Genomic DNA, 15,806 nt, shown 5'->3' with positions numbered 1-15,806 from the left:
GGACCAGGTGATAAAAACTTTAGGGTTAAGAAAAGACTTTGCTTTTCTGTTGTCAAGGAGGACATTTTGTTAACGTATGCCCTTATGCTAAACATCAAGGTGAAAAGGGGAAAAAAAGTCCTAATGTGTCTAGTCCTCTTCTCACTCTTGGTAGTGTGGATGGGGAAGTTGAGAATGTACTTTTGCCTTTTACCGATAGTACCCGTTTTTTCCTGCCTGCCAAGGTGGCCCTAGATTCCAAAACTGTGGAAAAGAAAGTATTTATTGACAGTGGGGCAGGGGTTAATTTAGTGGATGGCCAGTTTGTCTGTATGCATGGTGTGACAACAAGCGCATTAGACAAAAATATTTCTGTGTTTGCGATTGATTCCGCCCCTCTCTCTCAAAAGTATCTGTCTCAAATGGTGCAGGACATTCGCCTAAAGGTGGGAGATTCTCATATTGAATCCATTTAATGTTTTGTGCTGGAGGGTTTGCCTGCTCCTCTGGTCTTAGGTGTACCATGGTTAAAAAAACATAACCCTATCATCGATTGGCAAGCGAGACAGATTCTCGATTGGAGTGATTTCTGCCTTGACAACTATCTTAGCACGTCGCTTTCTGTTGTAACTACTAAAATGTTACCTCCTTTCCTTTCTGATTTTTCTGATGTATTCTCTAAGGGTACTTTCACACTTGCGGCAGGACGGATCCGACATGCTGTTCACCATGTCGGATCCGTCCTGTGGCTATTTCGCCGTGCCCCCTGGCCGCCGCTTCGTCCCCATTGATTATAATGGGGACGGGGCGGAGCTCCGGCGCAGCACAGCGGTGCACGGCGAAAGGCCGCCGGACTAAAATTACTGCATGTCAGGTTATTATAGTCAATGGGGACGGAGCGGCGGCCCGGGGGCACGGCGAAATAGCCGCAGGACGGATCCGTCCTGCCGCAAGTGTGAAACTAGCCTAAGGGTGGTGACCAGGAGTTGCCTCCTCATCGGGAGTATGATTGCCCAGTCAACCTTATTCCTGGAGCTAGATTGCCAAAGTCTCGGTTGTATAATCTTTCTAAACCCGAAAGAGTAGCCATGCGAAGGTATATCACCGAGAGTTTGGCTAAAGGTCATATTAGACCATCCACATCACCAATGGCGGCGGGGTTCTTCTTTGTTTAAAAAAAAAAAAAAAAAAAAAAAAAAAGGATGGAACTCTTAAGCCATGTTTGGACTTCAGTGAGCTTAATAGCATCACTATCTGTGATCCCTATCCCCTTCCTTTGATCCCAGATTTATTCAAATCAGATGGTCTGCGCCAAGGTGTTCTCCAAGTTGGAGATAAGAGTCAAGGAAGGGGACGAATGGAAAACGTCCTTTAATACTCCTGAGGGTCATTTTGAGAATCTCGTCATGCCTTTTGGTTTTTCCAAAGCTCCTGCGGTTTTTAACACATCAATGACATCTTTCATCATTTAGTGGGCAGGTTTGCGGTGGTTTATCTGGATGATATTTTAATTTATTCCCCTGATATGGAGACGCATAAGGATCACGTTAGACAGGTCTTACAGATCCTAAGAGAGAATAAATTGTATGCCAAAATGGAGAAGTGTGTATTTGCGGTCCCTAAAGTGCAATTCCTGGGGTACCTACTCTCATCTTCGGGTTTTTGTATGGATCCGGAAAGAGTCCGTGGTGTGTTGGACTGGGATCGACCCGAAGATCGGAAGGCACTCATGCGATTTTTGGGGTTTACCAACAACTACAGTAAATTTATCTTGAATTACTCAACTGTTTTTAAACCATTAACTGATATGACTAACAAAGGCGCGGATTTCTCTGTCTGGTCTGAAGAAGCATTGCATGCTTTTTTAGCAATAAAGGAATGTTTTTCTTCTGCTCCTATTCCGGTGCAACCGGATGTGTCACAACCATTTATTGCGGAAATTGACGCATCAGAGTTAGGGATTGGAGCCGTCTTGTCCCAGGGTTCTTCTCCTAGCAAATGGCACCCTTGCGCTTTTTTTCTCTAAAAAAACTCTCTTCTGACTAAAGAAATTATGATGTAGGTAATAGAGAGTTGTTGGCCATTAAATTGGCTTTTGAAGAGTGGCGTCATTGGTTGGAAGGAGCGATTCATCCCGTTACGGTAATTAGTGATCAAAATAATCTGGCCTACCTGCAGTCGGCTAAACGTCTGAATCCAAGGCAGGCCATTGTTTTTTACTAGATTTAATTTCATTGTCACTTATCGTCCTGGGATTAAAAACGTCAAGGCGGATGCCTTGTCGCGTAACTTTCCCAGGGAGGAATGATTCGGAGGATCCTGCTCCAATATTGGCTGATGGGGTGGTTGTATCCACCTTTTATCCTGAACTTGAGGCAGAGGTGTTGGAGGCCCAGGGAGAGACACCCAATGCCTGTCCTCCAGGGAAGTAGTTTGTCCCTTCGGAACTACGACACAAGGTGTTTAAGGAACATCACGATACTGTTCTTACGGGACACTCTGGGAGCAGATCCACTGTGGATCTCATTTCTCGAAGATTCTGGTGGCCAGGGTTACATAAATGTGTTGAGGGCTATGTGGCAGCTTGTAAGACTTGTCCGCGTACTAAGGTGGCTCATACTCGGCCTTCAGGATCTCTACTTCCCTTGTCTATCCCATCCCGACCCTGAACTCATTTGTACATGGACTTTATCTCAGATTTGCCTAATTCTTCTGGGAAAACTGTGATTCTGGTGGTTGTTAACCGCTTCAGCAAGATGGCGCACTTTATACCATTATCAGGTTTACCTAATGCAAGTCTCAAGTGTTTCTCGATAACATGTGTTTCACAAGTCATTGCTGAAAAGATATGTTGAACCTGCTGAACCGTCCTCTCTGCCACCACCTCCTGTCATGGTGGATGCTAATCTTGAGTTTCAGATTGCCAGAATAGTGAACTCACGTATTCTTCGTGGATCTCTTCAGTACCTCGTGCACTGGAAGGGTTACGGTCCAGAGGAAATAATATGGGTTCCTGCAACCGACGTGAATGCCAGTCACCTTGTGAGGGCCTTTCACAGGGCGCATCCTGATAAAGTCAGTCCTGGGTTTCCGGAGGCCACCCGTAGAAGGGGGGGTACGGTCACGGTCCCTCCTGTGAGAGAGGTGAGAAGATCGGATAGACTTGCTGCACGTGAGGCTGACAGGTCTCTCTGTTTTCCTCTATGTATGTTGTTGTTTGGCAGCATCTCACCTCTCCCCAAGTGCCGCTCGTTATCAGTGTTGGAGATATATTTAGATCCGCCTCACACTGCTGACCATGCGGTTGATAGTTTCTGCTTGGAGTTGCTAATGCTGGTTTGTCTTGGATCTCGTGCTTCTCCATACATCTCTAAGCTAAGTACTTGTTGCCTTCGCTGTTTCTTAATATCTGGTGTGTGTTGTTTCTAGGCCTCAGGGAGACGCAGGTTTCTTCATTCTGGAAGGAACCAGCTGTCTCATCCCCTGCTACCTATCCTAGTGCTCGTCAGTTTTAGCAGGGCTTTAGGTATCCGGTGTATGAGTATTTCCACCATCAGGATCTGCTCATACTGGCAGGAGTTAGGGAAAGGCCTAGGAATTACTAGGAGGTCACCATCTCTATCTTTCGATAAATATAATATATATATATATATATATCCAGAAGATGGCAGGGCAGCACTCCTCACTTCAAGTGCTATAAATGATTCAGGTGCCAGCGTTATTCCCCTAGGTCCTGTGGTCCACACATAATCCAAATAAACGCAACGCAGCACTCCTTGGATAAAAAGTGAAAAAAAACTAAATGTATTCAATACATGTTGATACAGGCAACGTTTTAGCTCTCTCACAGAGCCATTATCAAGCCAAGTGACATATATATATATATATATATATATATATACACATATATAATATATATATATAATATATACACACACACACACATACATACATACATACACTCACTCACCTAAAGAATTATTAGGAACACCATACTAATACGGTGTTGGACCCCCTTTTGCCTTCAGAACTGCCTTAATTCTATGTGCCATTGATTCAACAAGGTGCTGATAGCATTCTTTAGAAATGTTGACCCATATTGATAGGATAGCATCTTGCAGTTGATGGAGATTTGAGGGATGCACATCCAGGGCACGAAGCTCCCGTTCCACCACATCCCAAAGATGCTCTATTGGGTTGAAACTGGTGACTGTGGGGGCCATTTTAGTACAGTGAACTCATTGTCATGTTCAAGAAACCAATTTGAAATGATTCGAGCTTTGTGACATGGTGCATTATCCTGCTGGAAGTAGCCATCAGAGGATGGATACATGTTCTCATTCTGTTTAGGCCAAATTCGGACTCTACCATTTGAATGTCTCAACAGAAATCGAGACTCATCAGACCAGGCAACATTTTTCCAGTCTTCAACAGTCCAATTTTGGTGAGCTTGTGCAAATTGTAGCCTCTTTTTCCTATTTGTAGTGGAGATGAGTGGTACCCGGTGGGGTCTTCTGCTATTGTAGCCCATCCGCCTCAAGGTTGCGCGTGTTGTGGCTTCACAAATGCTTTGCTGCATACCTCGGTTGTACCGAGTGGTTATTTCAGTCAACGTTGCTCTTCTATCAGCTTGAATCAGTCGGCCCATTCTCCTCTGACCTCTAGCATCCACAAGGCATTTTTGCCCACAGGACTGCCGCATACTGGATGTTTTTCCCTTTTCACACCATTCTTTGTAAACCCTAGAAATGGTTGTGCGTGAAAATCCCAGTAACTGAGTAGATTGTGAAATACTCAGACCGGCCCGTTTGGCACCAACAACCATGCCACGCTCAAAATTGCTTAAATCACCTTTCTTTCCCATTCTGACATTCAGTTTGGAGTTCAGGAGATTGTCTTGCCCAGGACCACACCCCTAAATGCATTGAAGCAACTGCCATGTGATTGGTTGACTAGATAATTGCATTAATGAGAAATAGAACAGGTGTTCCTAATAATTCTTTAGGTGAGTATATATTCAAATAACCCACTTTACCCAAAATCAAAATAAACAATAAAAAATAAAAAAAACATCACAGGCATCACCACGTGTGAAAATGCCCATACTACTAAAATATAAAAAATGCATCCCATATGGTGAATGGCATAATGGAAAAATTTGAATAAAAAATGATCAAAAAGTCACACACACACCTCAAAATGGACATAACTATAAAAAAGTTATAGGGGTCAGATGACAAGAAAAAAAGATACATTTTTCAGTATTAAAACACAAGAAAAACTATACAAGTGTGGCATTGCTGTAATCATAGTGACCTGAAGAATGAAGAGGATAAGTCATTTTTACTGCAAAGTGAAATCTATATAAAAAAAAAAAAATTTAAAAAATTAAATAAAAATTATATATATATATATATATATATATATATATATATACTTGAGAAAGGTTCTGTGAGACTTGAGAAAGGTTCTGTGAGAGAACCGAAACGTTGTCTTTTTTTGACATGTGTGAATAAATTGCACATTTTTGACCTCAAGGAGTGCTGCAGATTTTCTGTGTTATATATATATATATATATATATATATATATATATATATATATAGCAAAGAAAGTTCGCAGCACTCCTTGAAAGATAAAATGTGCTCTTTTATTCACACATATCAAGTGACAACGTTTCGGTTCTCTCACAGAACCTTTCTCAAGTCAGGTGAAAAACCTTTTTTTCACCTGACTTGAGAACGTTTCGGTTCTCTCACAGAACCTTTGTCACTTGATATGTGTGAATAAAAGAGCACATTTTATCTTTCAAGGAGTGCTGCGAACTTTCTTTGCTGTCTTCCGTCCTGAATCGAGGGACCACAGCAGGCACCCTACATCTCATACAGCTTTAAAGGGAGTGCTGCCACAGTTTTTTTCAGATGCTCTATTGGGTTGAGATCTGGTGACTGTGGGGGTCATTTTAGTACAGTGAACTCATTGTCATGTTCAAGAAACCAATTTGAAATGATTCGAGCTTTGTGACATGGTGCATTATCCTGCTAGAAGTAGCCATCAGAGGATGGATACATGTTCTCATTCTGTTTACGCCAAATTCGGACTCTACCATTTGAATGTCTCAACAGAAATCGAGACTCATCAGACCAGGCAACATTTTTCCAGTATTCAACAGTCCAATTTTGGTGAGCTCGTGCAAATTGTAGCCTCTTTTTCCTATTTGTAGTGGAGATGAGTGGTACCCGGTGGGGTCTTCTGCTGTTGTAGCCCATCCGCCTCAAGGTTGTGCGTGTTGTGGCTTCACAAATGCTTTGCTGCATACCTCGGTTGTAACGAGTGGTTATTTCAGTCAACGTTACTCTTCTATCAGCTTGAATCAGTTGGCCCATTCTCTTCTGACCTCTAGCATCCACAAGGCATTTTTGCCCACAGGACTGCCGCATACTGGATGTTTTTCCCTTTTCACACCATTCTTTGTAAACCCTAGAATAGGTTGTGCGTGAAAATCCCAGTAACTGAGCAGATTGTGAAATACTCAGACCGGCCCGTCTGGCACCAACAACCATGCCAAGCTCAAAATTGCTTAAAATCACCTTTCTTTCCCATTCTGACATTCAGTTTGGAGTTCAGGAGATTGTCTTGACCAGGACCACCCCCCTAAATGCATTGAAGCAACTGCCATGTGATTAGTTGACTAGATAATTGCATTAATGAGAAATAGAACAGGTGTTCCTAATAATTCTTTAGGTGAGTGTATATATATACACAGTATATAAATTAAAAAAACTATGGGGGAATTGTGTTTTTTTTGCAATTCTACCCCATTTGTAATTTTTTTCCCCCCTATATTGTATGCCATATTAAATGGTAGCGATAGAAAGTACAACTTGTCACGCAAAAACAAGCACTGATGGCAACTGGTGACAATGTGATGTCAGTTGTGCCTCCACTATGGAGGCTGTGAGTGGCCATCATGCAGCCGACTCTTTTCATAGTGCTGACCCCATCCCTCCAGGCATAACTCAATCTGTGAGTGGCCAATCATGGAGGTAAGTGCGCTGTCACACCCCATGGTTGCTAGGGAACCTTCTGCGGCTACTATAGGAAACCACTACTACTGAGACAGCAGAGGACCCATAAGGAAAATACATACAAGAACAGATGGGGTAGGAGTATTAAATTAGAGTGGCAGAACAGGTCAGGGTTGCTGCTACCGGCATCGCCCGAGAGTGCTGCAGCCTAAATATGAGCCAACATCAGTGTGTGAACAATGCTGATATACAGTAAACAGACAATCATACAGAAATTGAAATGAAAGATAGTTACAACCTGATTGGGAGGTGATTGGGAGGGGGGGGATAGCGCTAAGTTGTGCAAAGTATGGTACCATGAACCAACGCAATCAAAACATATGAAAATATATGACCTAAAATAACAAATGTCTTCAGATAGATAGAGACATCACAGACAAAAATGCTCTGGACACAAGTGGGAGTCGAAGGGAAGAGGGGAACTACTCAATGAAACATGAAAACAATATGGCATTGTTTAGGCCAGTTTCCCAGTCTCTAATTTAAAAGGTCAATTGTGCTTCCTTCCCTAAAAGTAGGATGTCAATTTTCCCTTCCCTAGACCAGGGATGGCCAACCTGAGGCTCTCCAGCTGTTGCAAAACTACAACTTCCAGCATGCACAGACTGCCTACAGCTATCAGTCTACAGCAGGGCATGGTGGGAGTTGTAGTTTTACAACAGTTGGGTTGTCCATCCCTGCCCTAGGGAATCTACGTGTCTTGGAACTTAAAAGGGGGTCTTCCGGATTTTGATATTGATCGTCTATCCTCAAGATAGGTCATCAATATCAGATCGGTGGGGGTTCCAATAGCTGTATTAACAGGGCACAGCGCTCCGTGAATTCTTAACCCTCTTCCAAAGCCAAGTGACGTCACGATAATCAAACTCGCTTTACATATAGCTCCCTAACACATGTTGGGACTTTACATACATTTTATTTACAATTGGTCACTAGGACCATAAGTGTCCCTAGGTTAACACGTGTTACTAGATATAAAATTTAACATTTATTTCTTGTCTTTAAAATAGCTAGAACTCTATAATTAAAAATCTCAGCTATGCCGGCTTTAAATGTATAGATAGTTACAGTAGGTCTGATTATTAAGTGAATCCACTAGAGGGCACTCTTCACTTGTAGCTGTTAAACTCTCTTTCCTTTTCTCTATAGCATCATCTGTGCTCAAATAGTGCGCTCTGTTATTTTCACAGGGAGCTAACTGCAGCAGCAATTGTCCTCATAGGATGCACTACTTATACTAATATATCTACCAGACCTCCATTATAGCTAGGCATGCGCTGGCTAAAAACACACTAGTAACACTTTCTGCCCCCCGACATGTTTCGCCAAGCACTTGGCGTCTTCAGGGGTTTGGGCACTGCCCTTGTCCTCCCAGGCTGTGAGCTCTGCGCTGCGATTGGCCAGCACTACAGCCTAGGAGAAGGAGACGCCCAGCAGAACAAGGGCAGACTCCGCCTACTATAACCAAGTCCCCTAAGTCTCCGCCTACTATAACCAAGTCCCCGAACATACCGGAGTACATAACGGGAGAACAGAGCGGCGCCCAGGAATAATAGTAAGCGCAGTGAGATCCCTGGGCGCCGCTGTATATGTCATGATACTTAGTTCACCGCAAGTATATAAGAAGATACAAGACAATTAATAATATGACCTGAAATGGGCATATAAGCAAACCACCCTTTTCAATGCACTGTGGGATGAATCCTCACACGTATCAATACCATCAATTATGCAGCTTTATTAGGAGCTAGCAGGTCCATGTCTCTACCAGCCAAGGGAGAGACTAGCATACATTGAGACACGGGGGTGCCCATCGCCACTCCTGATCTAAAGGAAGTTTTTACGATTAAACATTACCAAGCATTAATGTCTCTCTATTACATTTTGACACATGGGTAATCTCTACCACCAGCCAGGGAAACATGGCTTATCAACACCATAACTGGCACATACAGCTGTGATTTCACCAAAATTGGCAACTAGTCTGCAAGTACAACAACTGGCCACTCTAATATCATCAGATCATTTATTAATTGTAAAACAGTGGGTTCATATGTGTGGCAATATGTTATTGTGGACATCAATATGTGGACAAATATAAGAGAGAATTCACTACGCTCCCAGGGCCACTACTCTGCACCTTGCAGTGACATTGGGGTGATCACTCCATCGGTCTAAATGATCAGATGCTGCAATCCCAATCTGCAATAACCTCAAAAAATTGAGGTACATTGAGGTAATTAAAAAAATGTCATGGACTACAGCCAATGGTGTAGCCTACCCATTTTTTTATCACTAGCCCTTACGAAAGCTTACCTCGAAACACGTGTGGTGATGGTGAGGTGGTGGTTTGGAGCACTGCTGCAGTACATCGTACATCCCCATATAGTAATGCTCATTTGGGCTTTTCTTTCTTGACTTGGCATTTGTGCTGTACATTTTTGTTATTTACCATGTGCATGTCCTATTGTTCCTTTTTGGACATAATTTGCACTGCATTACCTTACTGTCCATTTTACTCGACTTTTTATTTGCCATTTATGACCACCACCTCAGTTGTGATCATTTCTAATTGTTTTAATGCTTTTACTGTGATAGTCTTTTGTACTGAATGTATATCCATTAATAAATATGATTTACTTTACACTGATTATTTTGGTGTGTATATATATGATTTGGTATTTTTGACCTATATAATCTGAATAGGGGTTATTCCTTACCAAGTGGCCTGTTCTAAAGTGTACATAATAAAATAAATCTAGACTCGGTGGCAGATATCTTTTCAGACACATTCACACCTCTATGAATAAAAAAGTACCTCCAGTGTAATTTACAGTATGTAGGAATATTTCTTTCCGCTAATCTGCAGAATATCCGTGTGTTAAAAGGACATTTCGGAACGCAATTTAAACAAATTTCAAGGAGCGGTGCAAATGACGTTTCGAGTGTGCTAACTTTTACTAAATGTTACAATCAATGATGTAACTTATATAAGTAAGGTTGTTCTGTCGTATATTGATAGTTACCTCACTTTCACATACACATTAACTTGATTTTAAATGCAATTAATACATATAGTCAAGGAAGAATAATGGACTACATTCTGCACTTAACCTGGTGGACATTTTCAAATGGCACAAGTGACCAGTGCAAACCTATTTTGCATTGTAAACGACTAAATAAATCTTAATGGATTAAGAATGATCAGCTATCAACACACAAGGGAAATTAAGTGCTGAAATGCCTACATTGATTATTTTAAATTATTAGCCTTACTCTGTTCTTGAATTTGTATGCTTTTAGTGAGCTTTAACACATTTACAAGACTTATTGACTATAATTACAAGAGAATTCAAGTAATGGACACATCAATTATAAGCAACATGTCTTGACCAGACATTGGCATAAAGAATTCTAAAGAGAACTCCATTAGCATCTCCTCTTTCATTTTATTCACTTTTATCTGGCTGATGAGGGCATTTTGAGGGCTTATGCAGGACCCCTAACCAGAAATGTTCATAAGTACCATTTATATAAAACATAATTTTACGCTTTATACCTATTTTCCACACTAGACTATCCTGATTTTGAAAGACACCGCATCAAGTTTATTCATCACTGTTCCAAAAAAAAAAAAAAGGAAAAATAATTCATTAATAAAACAAAAATTGTTGCATTTTCTCTGCTTTAATTCCACCCTATTTCAAGTTATAATCCGAATGGTAAAATATATATATATATATTTTTTTTTATATATTTTCCTGGAAGCATGCCGATGCTAACCTACATCATGTAGGATAGCAAGAAAGTATGGGTAAATGGAAGAACAAAATCAGACTAACTGAGGCTTGTGTGTAGTCTTTAACAAGTCTACAAAAGGTAATGCAGATGCAAAAATTCTGCAGATCTTCAAGCAAAGCTATTTGTAAAATTGATTTATTTATAACCTGATCAAGACCCAGCCAATTAAAAAAAATATATATAATAATAATAATAATAATAATAATAATAAAATATTCTGTTCAGTTGGAGGGCTTGCTTTTTTGGGAGTAGAGCTGTAGTTTTTACTGGACCTTTTTGGAGGACATGACTTTTTAATCTCTTTTTATAAATGTTTTTTGGGGGGAGGGATGATAAAAAGCAGCAATTTTTTTATCCCATCACAGAAGTCACTGTGCACGATAAAGATTTTTTATATATTTTATTATTTTATGCACTTTTATATTTTAATAGTCGGACATTTTTGGATGCAGAGATGCCAATTATGTTTATTGCATGGCTTGACAGGCAATCAGTAAAAAACTTCAATACTGTAATATTGGAGTCTATGGAATAAGCAGATTGCATGTTAAAGCCTCTAAGTGGACTCAAAGTACAGAAAAAAAAGCATTTATTTTATGCACTTATATAGGGCTACTATATCCCGCAGCTCTTTACAGACATTAGCATCCAACTGTCCCCAATGGGCTCACAATCTAAGGTCCCTATCAGTATGTCTTTGGAGCGTGGGAGGAAACCGGAGAACCCGGAGGAAACCCACGCAAACAAGGGGAGAATATACAAACTCCCTGCAGATGTTGCCCTTGGTCGGATTCAAACCTAGGACCCCAGCGCTGCTAGGCACCAGTGCTAACCACTTAGCCATTGTGCTGCCCCATATAAAGATAGAAGCACAAAAATATTAAAAATTCAAATCACCCTCTTTCCTAATTGTACATATTGGACAGTGGTGCATGCACAGCAGAACAGTTCACAGCCCAGCCGAGACTCCAGGATCTACTGCTCATGCACCCATCATATGTGCTCACCTGTGTGTCCATCCAACTGCAAAGGGAGTGTCTGGGAGGCCGAATAAGGAGATCATTATTGCACTGAGCACATAGGCAATACAGCTCATTTACATATTTAAAAAGCCCGAAAACATCTGCACAGAGAAGCACTTGTGAAACAAATACTTCTTTACACTCAAATGAGCAATACATAAGTGAACTTGGGCTTAGTTTATTAGAGCACTGCTCCTGACAGGCTCCCTTTAACCACTTACAAAAACCCATAAATCATTTTACTCAGTCATACAATATTCTGTGGGAATATAACAGCAGAATCTGCACAAAAAAGCAGTTGCATCTAATGAAATAGCAAAGGATTGGCCAAAATGAAATCCAATATGACATTCCTAATTTTCTTTAACTACAAATATATATATATCAATATACAGTGCCCTTAATAAGTATTCACACCCCTTAAACTATTCCACACTTTTTCACATTATACCTACAAGCTTAAATGTATTTTATTGGGATTTTATGGGATAGACTAACACAAAGTAGCAAGTATGAGTGAAGCAAAAAGAACATTTTCCCATATTACCTGTGGATCTCTGCGGCTCCCCCAGAGTGACCATGGGCCTCTTGGCTGCTTCTCTAATTAGTGCCCCAACTGTTAGTTTAGGTGGAAGGCCATGTCTTGGTTGCTTTGCAGTTGTGCCATACTCCTTTCATTTTCGGATGATGGATTGAACAGTGCTCCGTGAGAAGTTCAGAGCTTGGGATATTTTTTTATATCCTAACCCTGCTTTACACTTCTCCACAACTTTATCCCTGACCTGCCTGCTGTGTTCCTTGGTTTTTATGATGCCGTTTGATCAATAATATTCTCTAATAAACCGATGAGGCCTTCACAGAACAGCTGTAGTTATACTGAGAATATATTACATGCAGGTGGACCTATTTATAAAATTAGGTGACTTCTGAAGGCAATTGGTCACACTGGATTTTATTTAGGGATATCAAAGTACAGCAGGCTGAATACAAATGCATGCCACACTTTTCAGATTTTTATTTATTAAAAATTTTGAAAACCATGTATCATGTTCTTTTCACATCACACATACTTGCTACTTTGTGTTGGTCTATCAAATAAACTCCCAATAAAATACATTTAAGTTGGCGGGTGTAACATGAAAAAATAAGGAAAAGTTTAAGGGGTATGAATATTTTTCAAGGGACTGTATGTTGTGTTAAGAAGCTACAGATAGACAGCTCCAATGTGTTTACAGGGGTATTCCAGTAACAACAAATTATACCCTATCCACTGGATGGGGACAACTCTTAGATTGGCGGAGGTAAGAGCACTGAGGCTCCCACTGATCACGAGGGTCCTGTGTGCCTCTTATGAAAAGAGGAGCAGTCGAGTATGTATGCTGCCACTCCATTCATCTGTAGGCGTTGCCTGAGATAGCCGAATACAACACTTGGCTGTCTTCGGCATGGTTTTAAAGTCAGTATAAAACTGAGTCTGCTTATATAGAACCTACCAGTAGCCATTTGGCTCCAGGAGAAGTATATGGTGGGCTCAGCGTGCATGTTGGTACTTGCATCCCTGGATCCGATGAAAGCTGTAATGGCACCGGACGGGGTTAAAGGCAGAGTGTGCTTGGCGTGCACGCTGACCTGCATTCCCTGGACTTTGTGTGGCTGTCATGGCCCATAAACAGGTAGGAACTAGTGTTAGGGACCACTCAATAGAGGCGACCTTGACGTGGTGAGTGGCTTATTACGCTTTGGCCAAAATGTACACCAATGCCTCATCCAGCATGGAGGCAGGGCAGAATGCTGGATGCAGAGTGCTATCACATTTGTATTTTCCGTTTGTATATGTATTTCGCCATAGTGATGTGCACCTACATACAGGTTGTGCTGACCCAATCTCCGGCATTCCCTTAGAGTTTGAATGAATCCACAGTGTGCATGTTTGATGGCAGCTGTATTCAAACAAGAGACACCAGACCCCGATTCTCATAAAATGTGATGATCCAACTGCCAGGATCTAAAAGTTATATCCAATGGGTAATTTGTAACTTGAATACCCTTACACGTCTCCAAAAAGGGTTATGATCACACAGGACAAGTCAAACGTGTTCCGTTAACAAAAATAAATCACCTCCATGTGAGGTCTCCTCCATTTAAATACACTGCACCTGCCATCTGCACTTGCACTGTTGGAAGTTTAGTTCAGAGGCAGTGTGCCTGAATAGAGAAGACATCACATGGAGGCGATTTGCCTGGTCACATGACCCTCCATCAGTGGCCATCTTATAGACAGGACCTCTGTGTGGACAGCACAAAAGACTTTGAAATATAGAAAATGGTGCAGAATTTGAACAAAGACTATATTAGTAAGTGCCATATAGTCATCTTACAAACACATTGGTCAACAGTAACCAGAAAGTGGCCCACCAACCAGATCATTTAGCCCATTTACATACATTGGCATTTTGATATAGGTGTTAGAAATGTTAGGCAATTATGTACTGATTGGTTGACTTACCTGTATGAGTTCGGATATGGGCAAGGAATGCCATGGAATTACTGCTTTTACATATCTTGCCACAGTACTTGCACACATTCCCCTGATTTTCTTCTCTTTCCTTATTAATCTGCTCCGTGTCCTCCTCGATGTATTTGTTAACCTCTCTGAGCAATTCTTCATGCTGTTCTTTAATGTGTATGAATAAACTCTGTTCAGAATCAAATGGTTCTGTGCATTTCACACATTTAAATGTTCCACCACCTTCTGGCCATTCTTCAAAACTGGCCAACTCATTTTTATTGTGACCAATGCTGGCCAAATGTTGATGTAGATTACTTTCTGTAAAAAAGGATTTACCACACAGCAAACAGTGGAAATGTTTTTCTTTCACTGGATGCTTCATGGAAATATGAACATTTAGCCCACTAAGGCCATCAGCTAGGAAGCCACAATCATTGCATCGTATTCGGTTTGCATCTCCTTGAGCATTTCCATTGGCTTTCTTCTTTTTTGCCACTTGTGGGTCTTGTACTTTATTACTAATCCTAGGTGTAGAGGTTATATCTGAAGATTCGTTGCAAACAATTTTTAGCTTTACAATTGAAGAATCAAATGTGTGTTCGTTGTGAACATTACTTGTGCTATCAATGGTAGTAGGTTCTGATAAAACTTGAGTCACTACTTCACTATCTGAAACCTTCAAAGCTTCATCACTGGTAAATGTACCTTTCTCTTCAGAGTTTTCATGGTTCAAACATATTTGAGCAGTAACTTCAGGGACCGGGCTGCCCTGTTCACTACACGCAATTGGATTGGTTTGTTCCCACTTTTCACCTTTTTCTAGAAATTCTGTGTTTTCTTTTGTGCTTTCACAATCTTTTTGGGGTTCAGATTCAGCTTCAGCTTGAGAAGTATCAATGCTAGTATTGGTCTTTACTTGTAAAACCAGGCATTGATCTGTACTCTCATTACTTGATTGTAGGTTCTGATCAAATTCTACAACATTTTCACTAGAAACATTGTCTGGCAATTCTTGTACATCACTCTCCTCTTTTTCCACAAGTGAAGAAGGCAAAGTAGGGGGTGACTGACGATTGACTTTATGGGTCTCAGAGGATGCATGTGTGCTCATATCCTTGTGTGTTGGAGCATAGAAATTACATGCTTTACAGTAATATTCAAATGCCTTTGCATGGTTCTTTTTAATGTGCATCTCTAAAGAAACGGAGTCCCCAACAAATTCACAATGCATGCATTTGCTAGTTCCACTATTAGTACATAGATTTTGCAAATCTCCAACTTTCTCGGGATCTTCATGTGTAGAAGTTTTTGCTTGGATACTAACTGGATTATCAGTAGGGACTGCCTGCTCCTTTGGGATACTGGGCAAAAGTCTTAAAGTTGTACCAACAAAAACACTTTCATTATT

The 15,806-nt window shown here is 40.9% G+C and overlaps 1 protein-coding gene across 1 annotated transcript in view; it reads right to left on the bottom strand.

The window, feature by feature from the left end:
• Positions 1-15,803, bottom strand: part of ZNF407 (zinc finger protein 407) — a gene marked incomplete at its 5' end in the record, with an annotated part of 558,459 nt that extends 542,656 nt beyond the window's left edge. Inside the window, one exon of the mRNA XM_040433918.1 lies at positions 14,396-15,803. Coding sequence (XP_040289852.1) covers positions 14,396-15,803 — 1,408 coding nt within the window. The remainder of the gene's footprint in view (positions 1-14,395) is intronic.
• Between the last annotated feature and the right edge of the window lie 3 nt (positions 15,804-15,806).

The sequence above is a fragment of the Bufo bufo genome, chromosome 5, assembly GCF_905171765.1.
Source record: "Bufo bufo chromosome 5, aBufBuf1.1, whole genome shotgun sequence".
In the NCBI taxonomy this organism is placed as follows: Eukaryota; Metazoa; Chordata; class Amphibia; order Anura; family Bufonidae; genus Bufo; species Bufo bufo.
This window is presented reverse-complemented; position numbering and strand designations above follow the sequence as displayed.